Genomic DNA, 20,321 nt, shown 5'->3' on the forward strand with positions numbered 1-20,321 from the left:
TTTAAATCTAAGGGAGTACTAAGAAGAATAATGTAAGGTTCTTGCCCTCAAGGAGGAAAACAAATCAGGGCAGTTTATTAATTTTTAAAAGAATATGTATAAGTAGCAAGAAGACTAGTAGGGAATTCACAAGGAAGGATTGGTAGCTATCTCCTGAAGTAAAAGTGAAGTCACCACTCATGTGTGTGTGTGTGTGTGTGTGTGTGTGTGTGTGTGTGTGTCTGTGCGTTCAAATTTACCAGACATGTTTGTTTTTTAGTAAAAATAATTTTTTTAAGATTAAGAATATGTGAGGTAGCCTTTGATTCTAATTATAGAGGGCAGCTAAAATTGATCTGTGTAACAGCTATTGGGACATCTAGTAAATTCTATTCAGACAGAAAATACGAAAATTTTGAAAAGTGGTTGACACATGACTACTTAGTCCTTTTTCTTGCTGGTGTGTGGACCATTTTGAACCTGGAATGAAGTGGTGAGCAGGTGATGAATTCTAACTGCACCTTAGTCCTCAGCGTCAGCCTTGGCTGAAGAAGATGGAAGAATGTGCTTGACCGGCTGTCAGCACTTTGCTGGGGCTGGTTTCCCTGTTGTACAGAGTTTACATTTCAGGAAAGCCAGGAAGGAGCATTTCCTTCGTCTGGAGGTTAAAGAAGAAAGGGATAAAGAGAAAAGAAAGTGCCAATTATTGTCGTTCCACCTCAGTGGGAGGAAGTTTGAATGTGCTACGCAAGACATGATGGTCCGCCTCCTGCTGCTGCCTTGTGTGGCCCAGCTGCTTTCTGCACCTTTGCTTCTGGGTGTCCAGCTGAGGGGATGGCAGAGGCTCTTCCAAATGCAAAAGTCTATATTCTGGGCTGACTGGCTGTCATGAGGATTTCATGTATGAGGACAATGGATATTTTCTAAGAATGTAGTTTAATTTCACTTTTTAATCACATCTATAAAATAACCTAAAAGTGCTATTTTTTTTTCTCTTTAAATGGTCTGGTAATACTGTTTAATACAGGCTTTGTAAGTTTACTTTGCCATGCCCCTTTATGTCTTATTTTCCAGTACTTTAGATTTCATTCTCAAACATTTTTCCATTTAGGTGTTGCACCCAATCTTCCCACAATACCCTCAGCCTCCGATTTCAACACTGTCCTATCTAGTGATCAGAACACTCTGGATGGGACCCCTTCTCAGCACAGTATGAGTCAGGATGATGTGGCAGGTGTAGAAGAAGCCAACCAAGGTTTTCCTGCGGTTCAGCTGGCTGATGCCCAGGTGAGCCAGCCTGTCCCTCCAGTTGTAAAATCCTCTTAGGCAGCACTGAGCAGCTGGAGCCATCTCTAATTCACCTTGGAATTTAGGGAAAACCTTAGTTCTGTGCTTGTCTACCTAAAGCCTTCATGCAAAAAAGGAGTTTTCAAAAAGGACATGGGTTAATTAAGCATTTATAGATATTCATTAAACAGAAGAATGGCATAGTTGTTTATCACATATACATTGGTAACATTGTTTTTTGAGATACAGATTAGCTAGATATCATGACTAGAAAGAAAAGTTTAATATCCTATTGTGTTCAATGTTAAGATAAGACTTTTTTTGAATGAGCAGTGGGGAGCCATTGAATATTTTATTTTATTTTATTTTATTTTTTAAAAATATATTTTATTGATTCTTTACAGAGAGGAAGGGAGAGAGATAGAGAGTTAGAAACATCGATGAGAGAGAGTCATCAATCAGCTGCCTCTTGCACACCTCCTACTGGGGATGTGCCCGCAACCAAGATACATGCCCTTGACCAGAATCGAACCCGGGACCTTTCAGTCCCCAGGCTGACGCTCTATCCACTGAGCCAAACCAGTTTCGGCAGAATTATTTTAAAGCAAAAGAATAATGTGAAAAGAACTAGATATGGGTAGCAATGTGCTAAATGGATTGAATTAGAGAAATAAGGTGAAAAGGAGTTACTGAAACAGATTACACAAGTGGTAATGAGGCTTAGATGGCTGTGGCTTTGATAAGATAAAGAAGAAATATTCTGAAGGTCTTATTTAATGGCTTAAATATGGAGAGTACAAAGCAAAATCTTTGAAATCTTTTTAGTTCCTCAAATGACCAGAGACAAGTGGGAGAGTGGGCCCTAAGCATTAACAGGTTTTAAAGTATAATTAGATTATATTTATCTAATTATACAGAAGACCTTTTTGTGTTTCACACTGCACATATGAACTGGGGTAGGATAAGAAAAAGCACTGCAGTAAATGATGAATTATATAAATTGCACTAATATGAATGTGTTATGTCTTTTAGGTTGTTTTCAAGCCTCTTCTGAGTCACACAGGGATTCAATCCCAGGATGCGATGCCACTGTGCTACCGCATGTACTTCGGCGAGCATCTTTCATTTTCAGGGACACTGGACTGCCTCCGAGCAGATATCGTGGACTCAGACACGGCCAAGGAGAGAAAAAGCAAAAGGGCAAGAAGGTGTCTTGCGTTATTGTTGTTTGCATGTAAAATTTTGTACAAGGGTAATAATAACTGTTTTTAACTTTGCTTCATTCTCATGGTAATGAGAAATTAATTTTAATATCTTCATGAGAAGACAATTTCCATTTAACCAAAATAGTAGCCACATTAACAGGTTACGAGGCCTATTTTTTTTTTTTTTTAATTGTTTTAAATTTCTGGGTGTTTTATTTATTTATTTATTTATTTTAATAAGTTTTTATTGTTCATATTATTACAAATGTTCCTTTTTTTCCACCCCCCACCATTGCTCTCCTCCACCAGGTTCCCACCCCACCCTCTGCCCTTTCCCCTCTCCCCATTGTCCTCATCCATAGGTGCATAGTTTATGTTCAGTCTCTTCCCACGCCCCCCTCTCCCCTTTTCCCCAAGAATCGTCAGTTCACTCCTCTTCCATACCTCTGATTCTATTATATTCAACAGTTAATATTGTTCATCAGATTTTTTTAATTTCCTTGGTTTTTAGATTCACTTGTTGATAGTTACGTATTTGTTGTTCATAATTTTTATCTTTGTTTACCTTCTCTTCTGAAAGAACCCCCTTCAGCAATTCATATAATTCTGGTTTGGCGGTGATGAACTCCATTAGCTTTTTTTTATTAGTGAAGCTCTTTATCTGGTCTTCGATTCTGAGTGATAGCTTTGCTGGGTAGATTATTTTTGGCTGTAGGTTCTCGCTATTCATCACCTTGAATATTTCTTGCCATTCCCTTCTGGCCTGCATGGTTTCTGTTGAGAAGTCAGCTGACAATCATATAGGTGCTCCTTTATAGGTTACTACCTTCTTTGCTCTTGCTTCTTTTAATATTCTCTCTTTGTCTTTTGCTCTTGGAATTTTAATAATGATGTGTCTCGGTGTGGTCCTCTTTGGATTCCTTTTGTTTGGAGTTCTGTGCGCTTCCTGGACTTGTAAGTCTAATTCTTTCACCAGGTGGGGGAAGTTTTCTATCACTATTTCTTTCAGTATGTTTTTGATATCTTGTTCTCTCTCATCTTCTGGGACCCCCATAATTCTGATGTTGGTTCGCTTGAAGTTGTCCCAGAGGTTTCTTACATTATCTTACATTACATTTTCTGAATTCTCTTGCCTTCTAGCTTCTGTGAGGAGTGTCTTCTGGCTCTTTATGTTCCAAATCTTTGACTTGATTCTTGCGATCTTCCCTTCTGTTTTTAGGACTCTAAAATATTTTTTATTTCAGACAATGTATTCTTTATTTCTTGTTGATCCCTTATCATTTCTTGTTGACTCCTTATTAATTCTAGTTGATCTCTTTTCATATCCTCATAGGCCTTATCCATCTTTTCTAGGAAATTCTTGAAAAACCTTGTAAGCATAGATTTGAACTCTATATCCAGACGCTTTTTTGTCCTCCATTTCTTTCATTTGTGATCTATTTTGTTGTCTCATTTCGCAGTTACAGATGGGAAGGGGTTTCAGGGTGGAGCCTGCAGCTTTGGCTTCCGTCAGCCCCGCCCTATGCGGGTCCTTCAGTGCTCGCTGCTGCCGGTGCCTTTGAGAGAAAGGTGCCCTTTATTTTCGCCTGCTGCCAAACAGTCAATGAGCCCGGTATTGGGGTTCAGTTCAGTTGGAAGTGGAGTTGGAGGTGGCGTTTAGAGCAGTCTGGAGCCCCAGTCTCCTTCCCGTCAGGGCAATCCCGCGGCACAGCAGACTGTCCCTCTCTGCGTGCAGTGTGCGTGCTTCCGGGACCTCCTTTCGCCTCTCCCCAGGGTTCTGCCTTACAGCCCGGCTCCCTATGGCTGAGCCTGAGTCCCCGGGGTCTGACCTAGAACTGGGGTTCAGAGCAGTCGGGGGCCCAGCACAGTCGGAGTTTTATCTCCTTTCCGCTAGGGAACGCCCGCCAGGCACTCAGCCTCCCTCCTCTCCGCCTGCTGCGTCTCCGTACCTTGGGCTTTTCCAGCTCCTCCGCGCCTCCTTCTGGTTTTCTCCTTGCTTCTCGCTGTAGAATTTCCAGTCAGTTAACCTTCCTGTAGTTCTGGGCAATGTCTGTTTTATATTTTAGTTGTATTTTATTGAAATTGTTGTGTGCGGCTGCGGCTAGGTGTTCACCTGGGCGCAGCCATCTTGGATCTCCCCACGAGGCCTATTTTTAAGCCTCTTTTTTGAACCATGTTAGCGCATCCATAAGAGTGAGCCACATACATGTGGTGATGTAGATACCTAGAATTTATTTACTGTTGCACTAGTTAAATTTTTATGATCTTATGGATTGTAATTTTGTACATTTTATTTAGAATTTATTCCTGGCCTCCTTTTTGAGTTGACTTGTTGCAGGTGGAATTTTTTATTAGGAACAGAATAGAGGTCATACAGAGTCTAGCCAACAGAAACAAAGACACAGCAATGCCAAATGTAGCGTGGAGAGAGTTAAGAACCATCCTTTACTATCATTCTTTATTGTCACGGATGGTTCTTTAGTTTCTTCACTGTTTATAATATGCCTACTAATAAGATTTGTCTAATATTTTGAGAACATGAGTTTTACTTTGGGCAGATTTTGCCAAAGTGTATGTGAATAATAAAATATGGACACAGTTAGCCTTTCTGACATAAGGTTGTTTGTGACATGCTTGGTTTCATCCAGTTTGTGCTTTTGCAAGGTAAATTAAAAGTAAAATGCACATCTACCTAACATAGAGCTAAGTTAAGTATATTTTTCATTTGAAATACTATACTTAAAATTTTAAATAATTTAACAAAATTGGCTTTTAAAAATTTCATAACAATTCTGTATATATAAATAAAGCCTTCTTTTAGTTGTTTTAGGTTTAAATATCTGAGGATTTTCTAATCACACAGGAATGTTACAGTTGCATTTTTTTTCCTATTAAATAGAAGAAAGTCCTTGTTTTTCACATTGTGTGGTACCAACCAATGACTGTTCAAGCTAAAAACCTTAATTATTATTAGGATAACTTTTGGTTTTTGATCTTATAAAATGTCAAAAAATTAGTCTTTCTTACTATTTATTATAAATATGTAGAAAATGAAAAATATAGTAAAACTAATATTTAGTACATTGTGATTGAAAATATTTTGAAATTGAATTTTTTTCTGTAAAACTCATCAAAGAGTGGTTTGAATAGTTCTTGCCTTTTGTCCTATGACTCACAAAAAAGAATGAGCACCTTTTCTGTGCCTTGGAAAAATGTCCTACTTCAACTAAGTACTGACCAGTTTCCAACATTTTATCTTTTGCATTTTAATGTCATGTAGCATCATCACAAGTTCCTTTTACTGTTTGATTTTTTGCCAGAATCACTTCCTCCTGGTTGTCTTCATCCTTTTTGTTGCAGTCAGTATCCTCTTCATGCCAATAAGTGTGACTTCCCTGTGCTCCTTTGGCTGTATATTTAGTTTATACAATAGAATAGCGAAGTGGCAACATCGATCAACTGTTTCTTCTATAGCTCCATTTTCATTTAACTGAATTTCACTGCCAGCCTTATAATTTTTTTGTTTAATTGCTATTGTACATTTTCATCCTTGCTGTCCATTTCCCTGCTCGATTATCATTATCTTTTTTTTAATGTCACAAGGAGACAGCACACTATATGCTTCCCTGTCTGGGTGAATGCATAACAAATGTGCATTGACCAATCACTGACAGACTTTGACCAAGTGATCTGATTGGTCACTGATCACGATGCCTGTCTGTTATTTATGTAGTGACTCATGAACTGAAGAGCTACAGCAAGTTTGTGCTTTATGCAATTGTTCACAGTAAATTTTGGTTAAGATTTTGAACCATGTTGTTGGGGAACTGGTGTTATTTAAACTATGATAACAAATCCCTTTACGTTGGAATCATTAGTGCATTGTACCATTGTTGGCAGCAAAAATTGTTTTATCTCTTCACTGAAATCATTAACATAAGGCTAATTTTGACTGGTTAACTTATAAAAAGTTGGCTTAGTGGAAAAAGTAAACTACTTGATTTCATGCTGAAAAGTATTTAAATGACTTGTAAACATATATTATCTTGGGTATTATTTTGTAAATAAGTAAATAAAGATTGTACAATTCTAGAAAAGAGGAAATAAAAACCTTGTCATTTTATTTTCACATTTTTAGGCAAGGCCATGTGAATCTTCCTCCACTTGAGTTCAAACCAGCATTAATGTTGGAAACCTTTAGTATCAGTGCAGTCATGATGGAAAAGTCTGTGTGCACCCCTCAGAACTCCACCAATGCTCTTTCTTTCCATGATCTTAACAAGCGTTACTACAACACCTTCCACTGCAACTTCACCATTTCCTGTCAGTCTATAAGCCAGCACGTGGACATGGCTCTGGTTCGTCTCATTCATCAGTTCAGTACAATGATAGATGATATCAAAGCGACTCAGACTGACATTAAACTGAGCAGATACACAGCTGGCTCAGCTTCGCCAACACCTACCTTTAGAACCAGAAAACATCGGGATTTCCGCTCCTCTGACTTCAGCCGCAGTTCCAGAGGAAGTCTTAACGGTGGCACCAGAGTAAATAATGCAAAGAACAAACGGACCAACCCTGAAAATAACAAAAAGGAATCTCGAAACAAAAACTCATTGGGAAGATCTGAGAGAAGAACTTCCAAAGTGTCTAGGAAAGGCTCCAAGGACGTGGTGGATCACATGGCCATCCCCATGGATGACTCTGACTCCATCACCGTGTCAGAGCAGAGTGAGCCCTCCGCCGAGTGCTGGCAGAATATGTACAAACTGCTGAACTTCTATTCTCTCATCTCTGATCCAACAGGAATATTGGAAAAATCTTCAGATGCATTTGGACCAGCAGGTAATTGATATTTCATATTTTTTAAATTGCTGTTTGGAATTGCACACATACTAAGAAGGGCAGCAGGTGGTTCATGATGCCTGCCTGCCTGCCTTCCTTCCTTCCTTCTTTCCTTCCGTCCTTCCTTCCTTCCTCTTCACCTGAGAATATTTCTCCATTGATCTTTTAGAGAGAATGGAAGAGAGAGGGAAAGACAGAAATATCGTTGTGAGAGAGAAACATCCATTGGTTGCCTTTTGTGCATGCCCTGACCAGGGTCTGGTTCAGGGAGGAGCCTGCAACCAAGGTACATGCCCCTGACCAGAATCAATCCCAGGACTCTTTGGTCCCCAGGATGATGCTCTATCCACTGAGCCAAACTAGTTAGAGCTCATGATGTTTTCTTCATGTCATAAGTGGATAATTGAGATGCACAGAAGTTGGCGGTCAGGAGAGAATAGACACCCTGTGCCCCCATTTCCCACCTCTCTAACCTTATGCAGGGTGCTCTGGTAGAGCCACAGACACCTGCTGTCAATAACTGCTTTCAGTGTGGCCAAGGGAAGATGTGGAAATACGTTAAAAGTCATTTTGGTAGGGAAAAGGAGGAGGAGAGCTGGTCAGGAAAAGGAAGGAAAGAGAAATAAGGCAATGTTTGGAGTGTCCTTTCATTCCGCAGCTTTCATGTCTAAAGTGTGTTTCTGTTTACGCATGAAGGCGTTCGGAGCCCAACAGAGCCAACCTGTAAAGTGGTGTTTGAGAATGAACAGGACAATAACAGTGTGACAAAGACACAGAGGAAGCGCAGCTTGGTGACAGCGGAACCCCAGCATGTCACCCTGATCGTGTTTGGGATCGGCATGGTGAACCGCACACACCTGGAGGCGGACATTGGTGGACTCACCATGGAGTCCGAGCTGAAGAGGATTCATGGCAGCTTCACACTGAAGGAGAAGATGAAAGGTATGGCACATTCCCATACTGCTGATGCTTTTCTGAGAACTGACCCCATCTCCCCAATTCCTGCTTGGCAGTTGGTCTAGAAAATCAAACTTCCAGGTAAATCAGAGAAATAGTTTATGTAGGTTTTTGTTTTTTTTTTTAAATATATTTTTATTGATTTCTTACAGAGAGGAAAGGAGAGAGATAGAGAGCTAGAAACGTCGATGAGAGAGAAACATCGACCAGCTGCCTCTTGCACACCTCCCACCGGGGATGTGCCCGCAACCAAGGTACATGCCCTTGACCAAAATCGAACCCAGGACCCTTCAGTCCGCAGACCGACGCTCTACCACTGAGCCAAACCAGCTCCAGCAGTTTATGTAGTATTTTTTTTCTCCCCCTATTTTTGTTTTATAAAAATTTCCAAATGTTCTGCACTAAGTATTACTTCTGAGATTTAAAATGTCATTAGGCTTTCAAGGCTCTGTACTGCATGATTGACATGTTAAACTGAATATTTAGCATTATTCCAATTTTAACATATAATAATACTTACATGTATACATGAACACAGAAATAAAACTTCAAGGAAATTTTAAAAAGTAGTTTCAAAATATAGTTTAAATTTTATGTAACATTAAAATTATCTTTTGTCACTGAATGTATGAGTAAACTGCAAATTTAATATGAAGTGTAATTATAATTCATATAATTATTTTTCATCACATTTTAAGATGTTTTACATCAAAAGATGACTGAGACATGTGCCACTGCGCATATTGGTGGGGTTAATATTGTGCTGCTTGAAGGGATCACACCAAATATACAGTAAGTGTATTGATTTTTATTCTTAAATTTGTTTTAGTTTATAGGAAACTTAAAATTCACTGGCTAAATCCCACACCTGCTGAATTTTGAAATTTATATACATAATGTTTCAGATATTCTGATTTCTGTCATTAAGAATATTACACAATGAAATGTTTTAGAAAAGTGATTTTTACCTTTCTGAAAGTAGTTTTACTACCTCCTTCACCCCTCTTTAAAAGTAGACTCCTGGGACATTGTAAGATTATGCATCAAGAAAAATGATACAGTGTAAATTTTGGTTAAACATGTAAGATGCAAAAGCTGGTACAATTCAAATAGTTAAATAAAACAAAATTGTAGTCAAAGGACATAGACTCTCAGTTTTATGTTAAGCAATCATTAACCATATTCATGTTGATTTTAAAACTTCCTTTTGCCATTTTTGCATTTTAACAGTTTTACTGAATGCCTAGGAGACCCTTCTAATAGTATAGGGTAAGCTTCTTATAGTGACTACTAGAGGCCCGGTGCATGAAATTTGTATACTTAATGTTTACACACACCCCGCCTCACCTACTCAGTGGGTGGGGGGGTGGGGGGGGAGTTTCCCTCAGCCCAGCCTGTGCCCTCTTACAGTTCAGGAAACCTTGGGGGATGTTCAACTGATGGCTTAGGCCCACTGCCCAGAGTGGCAGTCAGACATTCTTATTGTTGCCACGGAGGTGGGAGAGGCTCCCACCACCGTGGCTGCGCTCGCCAGCTGTAAGCTGGGCTTCTGGCTGAGTGGCGTTCCCCCTGTGAGAGTGCACTGACCACCAGGGGGCAGCTCCTGCATTGAATGTCTGTCCCTGGTGGTCAGTGTGTGTCATAGCCACTAGTCATTCCATCATTCAGTTGATTTGGATATTATCCTTTTATTATATAGGATGGTCTTTGGTTGGTTACTTCCCACCCACCCACCCACGGTCAGAATGGGGAGGGATGTGGAAGGTTGGCCAGCTAGGGAGGGAACATGGGAGAGCTCCAGGGCATATCTGGCCCATCTCACTCATTCCCAATCAGCTAGACCCCAGTAGTAAGCTAACCTACTTTTCAGAGCATCTGCCCCCTGATGGTCAGTGCACATCATAGTGACTGGTTGACCCGTCGACTGTATGCCCCCTGGTCCGACTGATGTAGTGATGTCCCAGGACCAGGGGGCATAGCTGCCTGAATGGTCCAGTTTGTATTTTTTAAGTCTTTTGAAAGATCAGTGTCATAGCAAGTGGTTGAGCAGCCTTAGCATATCATTAGCACATTATACTTTGGTTGAATAGATGACTGATCAACCAGACACTTAGCATGTTAGGCTTTTATTATATAGGATGACATTCCATATCACTTTTCTTTTGACTGTTCTTTTCCTTATAAGTTCTATTCTTGGATCTGTTTAGAATTATTACCTTTATACATGATATTCAGATTATTCATCTATTATCACTACATTAAACCACTTACTTGGTTCATACAATTTGGGATTATAGACCTTCATTCCTAAATTCCTTTCAATGAGCAGTTCTGTGTTACAATTACAAAATGTGCTTAGGTCAGATTTTGAGAATTTGCTTTTAAGGTTATAACTAGTTATATATGTCTTACAATGGTCCTAAAAAGCCTCTATCATGTTAAATACTGACTAAATATGGGATTTAGTTCAGCATTGTAAATATTAAACATTAGTCATAGATTGACTAGTTACAGGTCTATTAATAACATTTTTAACATGGATAATGTGATAGCTGTCTGGGGGGAATATTTCCTGAAATAGATGTGTAAGTCTTGCTGGAGAATTTGGACTTGAAACCTTGGAATGAAAAAGAACATATTTTATTTTAGCTGCCTGAATGGTCCAGTTTGTATTTTTTAAGTCTTTTGAAAGATCAGGAAATCCAGTAGTTGGGAGAGACAAAATCTTTCCTCATCATTCACTGTGGGAGAGAGGCTCTCATGTAACAACTATTATCTTAAGAAGCACCTACTGTGGAGCCTCAGAGATTATTTCACAATTCCGTGACCTAGGGAAGGTTTTATCCCCTTTAGGGAACAATAAATTAAGATTCAGAAAGATTAAAGTGTTTGCCTAAAATGTTTCACATGGTACAGTAAGAAGGAAGAAATTTATTTCCAATTTCAAAGAAAAGCTTTCCTTCTGGTACCTTGCTTTGCTGCTTCTGTAGACAGTTTTCACAGATCTTGGGCTCCACATCTCCTGTTGATGAAATTTAAAGTACCAGGCTCACCAATCTATTCAGAAAGTAAAACAAATTTCTTTACATGTCCTATGTGTTTTATTTACTGCCCGATTGGATCCCTTGTCTCCATCATTTTTATTAGCTTTTAAGAGAAGGGCATAAATAGTCTCTAAACTTGCAGAAGCATGTTTATCAAACAGACTTTCTAAGTATTATATAGTTGATTTTTTATTTTTGCCTTTTGGAAAAACAACAACAACAACAACAACACACACACACCCCGTAAGAAAAATTTCTTAACTTTTATATTTGAAAAATAAAAGTTATTATTCACTGCTAGATTCTAGTAGTGCTAAGTATTCCTGGACTTATTCTTTGGCTTTTTATTTCCAATTTCAAAGAAAAGGCAACAGAACTAAAAAAGTAGTTTAAAAGGTTCTTTGAAGGAAAATTGTAAAAGTGGGAAATAAGAAAGCTTTCCAGATGATGGGTCATGTTGTAACTGATTTATGCACGAATGCTTATCTGCTTCCTTTTTGTTTCCTGCTTGCTCTTGAATCTTCATCTGTAGACTGGAGGATTTTCCTACATCTCCTACAAGCACAGCCAAACAAGAGTTTTTGTATGTCATTATTCTTTTTCATGGGCTTTGTGATTAACGTAGCACTGAATAGTTTTAAGCATAATGTTATCTGCATGGCTGTGAATGTATGTATGTAGTTATTATTTTGTAGTTTTAACATACACCCTTTTGTAGATTAAAGATTACTGCTATTCAGCGAACACACAGGTAACGGCTACCTTTTTTGCTTTGTTGTGGAAAGATTGTAGCACTGTAGGTGTGTGTTGCTTGTGCTTTTTTTAGACATATTACTGTCAAAATTTATATCATCACATATCCTTGTTAATGTTTGATGGGGCAGTAGAAGCCAAAGTGTTTCACTTTGCAAAAGATTTTTCACTAATTGCAAAAATAATTATTAAAACTAACATTGAAAATACCTACACATCTCAACCTATGGTCCTGTTTTAAGATGAGGAGCGTTTATTGCTCTGTTGACAGATTTATATATGACTTTTCTATATATGGTTCTGTATTTAGAGTGCCTTGATTTGACTCATGTATATCTGATATTTTGTAGTAGTGAGCTTATTGAGTGCTATATCACGAGTCTTATACTGTGACAAATTAATGTGTTACTTAGCATTGGTTATTTCTTTAGTCATGTTCTATAAACTTTGAATATGCTGAATATATTTAAGTTCCATGCTGGTAAGATTATCATACTTGGTGAGATTTATTTCATTGCATATTGATAACAGGACATAGACATAATATCAACTACCAGCCCTTTGTTGAGATTAATGTGATCTCTTTATCAGCCAATTAGAAGTACTAAAAAAGAATAAATTCACTAATTTTAAATTAGAGAAATTATTGTTTTCTAGAAATCACTCTTCCATGTTAATGCCATCTTAATAGGTATTGAAAAAAAAACAACTACTAGTAAATCATAGTAGCTGAAGAGGATTTATTGTTTTCTTTTTACCACTGAGTGCTTTGCTAAATCTATTTATTTTTCAAGAATCATTTGCTCATTTGAAAGATAGCATTTATGTTAGAAGGCATCTTTTTACTATCTGGGCCTTTCTGTTGCAGTTCATTGACAGGCACCTTTCCATTGTATGTCAAAGACTGCTTTGTCATGGTTTCTGCACATGTGACCTGTCACATGCTATCTGTGTAATTCCATAGTTGCTGTGTTGAGAGCCATTCTTCTGCTGTACTTTTTTCTGCTCATTCATTTCACAAGATTCAGTGAGTGCTTATCACATTCAGGGTACTGTTCTAATCATGGGAAAGAAAGCACAAGAGATCAAGAGAAAGAATATCTCTGCTTTATGTCTATATCAGTAAAGCGTAGCAGTTTTTAAATAAGTAGTAGTTACTTGTTGTGAATTGGACTTTTGTCATTTCTTTGTTACTCACTAAAAATAGAAAATCCAAGTTAATTTCTTTTTTCCTGTTAATTTCTCTTAGTATATTTTAATATATTAGGTTGTTATTAATGTTTAGATTTTAAGAAATATATTGCATTTTTATCTTTTCATATTTAGTGTTTATGCTTTCTTATTGGTTGTATATATCCTAAAATAAATTGGAGAATAGTGGAGTTCTGAATGGAGAGAAAAAAAGTGAAAATGGAATTTTGTGTTGCATGTATGTAATGTGTCAGTGTTTCATGCTTTTACTTACACAAGATCCCAGACATATGTCCTTCTATAAAGTCTGTATTAAAATAGAATATTTGTTGTATCTAGCAAACATTATAAAATAAATGTATTTCAATATTTATAGAATACTTATTTCTTTAATGCATGATTTAAACACAGGGGGGAAAAAATCTTAATGTGTTTAGTTCAATGAGCAACTTAAAAGCATTTGTCTTGTTCTCAGAATTACTACTTTTCAAAATTTATCTTTACTTGACTATATTTTAATAGCCCTCCTTTCCTGTTGCTAGAACTGTAGTGAAATGCAGTATTGCCAAGTCCCAGGCCCTTTACAGTGCCCAGCGAGGATTGAAGACAAACAATGCTGCCGTGTTCAAAGTCGGAGCAATCAGCATCAACATTCCACAGCACCCTGCCACCTTACATAGCATGATGGTTCGGAGTTCTCACCAGCTGTCGAAGCAGATCTCAGACCTCATCAGACAACCTTCTACACTGTAAGTTATTCCGTCAAGCTTTGTCGTTCTCTACAGTTCTTTGCTGTGTGAACAGCAGTGTTAAGGAAGACTGAGTATTGACCATGATAGACACTGGGACAGGTGGAAAGTAATCAAATGTGATGGTAGGTAGTACTGGATATCATATGTCACAGGTGCCATTGTCAGTGTCCCCTGTGGCATTAACAAAGCTTAAGAGCAGCATAAGAGGTACTACTAAAGAGTAAATTGACAAATTCTAGGAATGTATCAATTCTTGTTTATTCTTAACTCATAGAAATTTGACTGAATAGATTTCAAAAATTTCAGTGCCCATTTATGTCCCATTCATGGTTTTGTGCTGTCTTTCCTATAAAGTAATTGTACATGGTTCAAGGTAGTGTGTGATCATGCCACACAAATGTTTTAAAAGGCACTAATTTGGACTTTGGCATGTTACCCTTTATTCCCTTTGTCTGGAGCCCTTATTCATGGGTCTGTATTACTGGTCTCCAAAGCTATAATTAATGAAAAACTAATAAAAATATGATAAGTAAAAGATAAAAATAAGTTCTTATTATTAGTGTGTTTTGTTTGTTTGTTTGTTTGTTTATTTATTTTTGGTGGTGTCCAAAAGCAATGGACAGCTTTTTCAGTTGTTCTGTCTAGATCTTTAATTCTGATATAATACTCATTTCTATCTAAAGTCGACTAAATAGTAATAATATGAATGTTTCTCCTGTCAGTGGAATATGGAATCCAGATTATGTCACATAAACCTTAGTTTAAAATACTCTAAGGATCCTAGCTGGTTCTGCTCAATGGATAGAGCATCAGCCTGCAGAGTGAAGGGTCCTAGGTTCAATTTCAGTCAAGGGCACGTGCCTGGGTTGCAGGCTTGATCCCCTGTTGGGGGTGTGCAGGAGGCAGCCAGTCAATGACTCCTTCTCATCTTGATGTTTCTATCTCTATACCTCTCCCTTCCTCTCTGAAATCAATAAAAATATATTTAAAAAAATAAATAAAATACTCTAAAGAATTTTTCCTTATTAGAATATATTGCCCTGAAAGTGTAATAGTTAGAAAATCAAACTCTATAGTCAAACTGAATGAGTTCAAATCCTGGTTTCACCACTTTCTGGCCATATTTTCTCCTTTACAAAGTGTAGATAATAGTATCCGCTCAAAGGGCTTTGTGAGATCAATGAGTAAATGATATAAAACACACAAAGCACTGAAAACAGTACCTGACACATATAAGTATTCAATTGTTGTGGCTGTTGGTGTTATTATTGTTATTATTATAATAACTAGAGGCCCAGTGTACAAAATTCATGCACGGGAGGTGGTGTGTGTGTGTGTGTGTCCTTCAGCCCAGCCTGCACCCTCTCCAATCTGGGACCCTTCGAGGGATGTCCGACTGCCCGTTTAGGCCCAATTCTACCAGACATCCCTCTGTCAATCCAGGACTGCTGGCCCCCAACTGCTCGCCTTCCTGCCTTCCTGATTGCCCCTAACCGCTTCTACCTGCCAGCCTGATCACTCCCTAACCACTCCCATGCCAGCCTGATTGATGTTTAACTGCTCCCCTGCCAGCCTGTTTGCCCCCAGTTTCCTCCTCTGCCAGCCTGGTCACCCCTAACTGCCCTCCCCTGCAGGGTTGATAGCCCCCATTGCCCTCCCTTGCAGGCCTGGTCACTCCCCACTGTCCTCCCCTGCTGGCTATCTTGTGGTGGCCATCTTGTGTCCACATGGGGGCAGGATCTTTGACCACATGGGGGCAGTCATCTTGTGTGTTGGAGTAATGGTCAATATGCATATTATTCTTTTATTAGATAGGATGGTAGCAATAGTAGGCCACAGTAGTAACAGTCTTACAAGCAACAGTAGAGTACACAATGCTAAAGTCATGGAATTTGGAAGCAAGCAAACCCGAATCTGAAGTCCAGTTAGTTTTACATTGATGATATGAATGGTCTTGGTGTTATAGCATTCCAGTTTATATTGTGATTACTTCTTTTTCTTTGCTTTTCTGGATCATCATTTTTAATGGCTATTTCTAGAAAGTCTTAATATGGGCTGAAATTAGAAATAAAACATCTGTTTATGTATATTTTTGCTACTTTTATTAAGAACTCCAATAATTTTATACAAGAAAATGGTAGCCATTGTGTTTCTTAAAAGTTATTATTTTTTGCTTTGTAGCTCACAGCCTGTAAAAGAAGATGTTGCAACTCCCCTACCTTCTGAAAAAACTCCAACAAGTGTTAATCAGACCCCCATTGAAACAAATGAATTTCCTCAGCTGCCGGAAGGCTTAGAAAAGAAGCCTCTGGTCCTGAAGTTCAGCACCATGTTGGATGGCATTGCCATTGGAGCTGCGCTGCTGCCTTCCCTGCGGGCTGAGTACAAGATGGGTAGGATGCGGAGCCATGGGATGACAGGTAGCATCTGCTTCCAAATTCTGTCTCAGAATGTAGTATTGGTTTTATAATTAGCAATTGTTTGATGAAAAGATATATTTGGTTTTATAGATACTATATGAAAATTTAAATAATTTTAATCAGAACACTTAAATTTCATTAATAATATTCCTCAGTCAAGTAACAGCTATCAATACACCTCCCTTGATGGCCAACATGTATTCTACTTTCATATGAACTCTTTAGACTTATTGAACTGTGAAGGCCAATTCTCCAGTTAAACTTAAGTTGAATAAATTTCTACATCTGTCAGTTTCCTATTGCCTGATCAATGTGGTTTATGTTCAAATGAGGCGCCTTTAGCTGAAATTAGAGATTATTTGACTTCTTCAAAACAGCTACTTCTATAAGATTTTGTGATCCTCATATATCCTGACCAAAAATGCTTTGCTGTTATATTTTTATCCTGAAATGTATCATAAATAAGTTTAAATTATATACACAGTTTAAAGAATAATAAAGAACTGTGAACTCATCAGTCTGTTACACATCTAAGAATTAGAAAATACAAGGCTCTTTCAAGGATTATCACTACCAGATAACAATCCCATGGCTGCTCAGGGGATAACTACTGTCATGAATTTGTGTTCCCTGACTTTTACCGTATTTTTCGGACCATAAGACACACTTTTTCCCCCCCAGAAGTGGGGGGAAAAAGTCCCTGCGTCTTATGGTCCAAATATAGCCTACACATATACTGTAAAAAAAAAGTTTTTTTACTTGCCCGTCTCTGTGTGGTCTCTGTGTGCTTGCCTGGCTCTAAAATGGTTCTAAATGCTGCTGTTTACTTTACAGGGTTGATTACATGTGTTTATGACTGTGATGTTGGGTTTTAATGCACATAAAATATTTTAGGACACTATTTGTTTCAGAATCTTTTTTTCTTCATTTTCCTTCTCTAAAAACTGGTGCGTCTTATGGTCCGGTGCGTCTTATGGTCCGAAAAATACGGCACTTTTCTACCGCACATGTATATACTCATAAATGATTTAAAGTTTATTTGCTGTTGCCTGTTTTGAACTTAATTTACATGGAAGCCTCCCACTAACATATCTTTTAACTTGGAATTTTGTTTTTGCTATACATTTTGTTTGAAGTTCATCAAACTGACATATAGTAGTAGTTCATTAAGTGATTATATCGCAATTTATTTATCCATTTTGTTATTGATGGACCTTTGGCCATTTTACAACATTGATATTACAGTTGTTCTCATATACATGTCCTGGTGTACAGTTTCTCAAAGGTGGTTATTGGGAGTGGACAGCAAGACTGGGATAAATGCCTCTTCACCTCATTGGGAAATACAAACCTTTTCCAAAGTGCTTGTGCCTGCCAGTATTTACTCTCCCACCAGCTGAGATGAGAGTGCCTTTTATTCCATATTCTGTCAATACTCCTAAATTTTTGCATCTCTAGTAAATGTGAAATAGTACTTCATTGTAGTTTTAATTTATATTTCTGCAATTACTAATGAAAGTTTTTTTATATTATTAAGAGGCCCTTATATGTTTTCTCACATGAAATTCCTGTTGATGGTTCGCATTGTTTTTTCTTGCCCATTTTAACATTGAGTCATTTGTATTTTTCTAGATTCACAGTAATTCTTTATATATTTTGATATTAAAATCTTAGCTCTTATATGTTTAATATATATTGTCACCCAGTCATAGGGTTATCATTTCACTTTGAGTTGTCTTTTGATCAATAGATATTTTATTGTCAATGAATTTACCAATATTTTCCTCTATCATGTGCATTTTTAAATTGTTTTTTTTAAATCCTCACCCAAGAGTATTTTTTCCATTGATTTTTAGAGAGGAGAAGTGAAGGAGGGAGGTAAGGAAGGAGGAAGAAAGGAAAGGAGGGAGGGAGGGAAGGAGAGTGGGAGAAACATTTAATGAGAGCAAAATATCCATCAGCTGCCTCCTGCATGTTCTGTACTGTGGATCCAGCCTGCAGCCCCCCTTCCACCATCTTCCCCCTCAGCATGTGTCCTGACCTGGAATAGAATTGGTGACCTCTTGGTACATGGGACTATCTGAACCAACTGAACCACACCAGCCGGGCTCTATCTATATTTCTTAAAGAAATTCTTTTCCTCCCAGGATCAGAAAATATTCTATATTTTTTAGCAAATGTTTTAAAGGTTTACTTTTTATATACTTCTTAATCTATATGGAAATGATTATTACTTTTCTTTAATTTGGTGTCTGGAGTAGAATGCATAACCAGTTATCTCACCATCATGTATCGACTAATCTGTTTTTCCCCCAAGTGGTATATAATCCAGTTCTGTCATTTATTAAGTGTTTATGTATGTGGTATCTATTTCAGAGTTCTCTGTTATGTTTCATTGCCCTATTTTACCAATATCACATTGATACCCTGGCTTTTCCTTGTTTAGGAGTTGTGTTGGTTATTTTTGGTTTGTGCTCCTTCATACACATTTTATAATCCATTTGTCAAGCATATATATTTATATACCTATATATGTATGGAAAATAGTCTGTTTAATGCTGTTTGAGTGGAGAGAATTGGTAATGTACAAAACACTATCAGTAGACTTGGTTGGTTGGAAAGGAGCACGTGGGTATATGTTACACAGTACATGTGACAGTGATAAAGCTTGATTTTCATAAGGTGTCTACTACTTCTTTTTAAAAATATATATATTTTATTGATTTTTTTACAGAGAGGAAGGGAGAGGGATAGAGGGCTAGAACCATCGATGAGAAACATCAACCAGCTGCCTCCTGCACACTCCCTACCAGGGATGTGCCCACAACCAATGAACATGCCTTTCAGTCCACAGACCTTCGCACTATCCACTGAGCCAAACTGGTTTCGGCTCTACTAAATTCATTTTTCTTGCACCTATTTTTTTAAAAATATATTTTATTGATATTCCACAGAGAGGAGGAAGGGAGAGAGTTAGAGAGCCAGAAATGTTGATGAGAGAGAAACATCGACCAGCTGCCCCCCGCACACCCCCCACCGGGGATGTGCCTGCAACCAATGCACATGCCCTTGACCGGAATCGAACCCGAGACCCCTCAGTCCGCAGACCAACGCTCTACCACTGAGCCAAACCGGTTTCGGCTGCAGCTATTTGTTATAACTCTTCTGTAATAAGGGTAATCTCTTTCCTTTTTGCCTTCTATGAAAGAACATTGTATTTTTTTCTAGCACCTAACACAATGTTGGGTACCTAGTAGGCTTAATAAATAATTTTTGCTAGCTTAATAATACTTACTGACTGACTCTTTATAGTAACCATACATATATTGAAAAGATAGGAAATATAAGCATATTTAAATATCTTTCCCATATCTTCCAGCAATATAGGTTTTGGGATATGTATATAATTTTCCTTAGGCACCATTTTTGAACAAAGTAAGGAATGAATGGGTGAATGAGCACCTGAACAAACAAGCAATAACGTTTCTTTTTTCTTACAGGTGCACAGACTAGGTTTACATTTGAGCTGCCAAATCACAGGTTGCGTTTTACTTCAAAAGTTTCTGCCACAGATATGTCAACTATTCCTCCTTCTGCCAGTCTTAATCTGCCTCCTGTTACTATGTCTGGGAAATACATCATGGAAGAGCATGATAGTTATTCAGATCAGGTGTGGAGTATAGATGAACTGCCTTCGAAACAAGGGTACTTTTTACAGGGAAATTACCTACGTTGTGTGGCAGAAGTAAGTTTACTTTTTAATTTTCTTACTCTTGGTAATTAGAAGCCTTCAAGTTTTAGGTGTATCAAACAAAATATGTAGAGATCCAAACTTTTAAAACAAATTATTAAACCATTTAATTCGACAGAATTCTGTACTGAATCTGG

The 20,321-nt window shown here is 37.9% G+C and overlaps 1 protein-coding gene across 17 annotated transcripts in view; it reads left to right on the forward strand.

Annotated features, from left to right (window-relative positions):
- KIAA1109 (KIAA1109 ortholog) overlaps positions 1-20,321 on the forward strand; it is a 146,539-nt gene that overhangs the window by 81,407 nt on the left and 44,811 nt on the right. For 16 of the 17 annotated variants that reach the window (XM_045576666.1, XM_036425243.2, XM_036425250.2 and 13 more), the window contains 9 exons: positions 1,091-1,266; positions 2,299-2,474; positions 6,610-7,316; positions 8,013-8,258; positions 8,972-9,065; positions 11,850-11,900; positions 13,804-14,010; positions 16,195-16,433; positions 19,934-20,178. In XM_045576666.1, the coding sequence (XP_045432622.1) occupies positions 1,091-1,266; positions 2,299-2,474; positions 6,610-7,316; positions 8,013-8,258; positions 8,972-9,065; positions 11,850-11,900; positions 13,804-14,010; positions 16,195-16,433; positions 19,934-20,178 (2,141 nt within the window). The remainder of the gene's footprint in view (positions 1-1,090; positions 1,267-2,298; positions 2,475-6,609; positions 7,317-8,012; positions 8,259-8,971; positions 9,066-11,849; positions 11,901-13,803; positions 14,011-16,194; positions 16,434-19,933; positions 20,179-20,321) is intronic. The other variant, XM_036425237.2, reaches the window with a different exon arrangement.

This window comes from Pipistrellus kuhlii, unplaced genomic scaffold (assembly GCF_014108245.1).
Source record: "Pipistrellus kuhlii isolate mPipKuh1 unplaced genomic scaffold, mPipKuh1.p scaffold_m20_p_8, whole genome shotgun sequence".
Lineage (NCBI taxonomy): Eukaryota > Metazoa > Chordata > Mammalia > Chiroptera > Vespertilionidae > Pipistrellus > Pipistrellus kuhlii.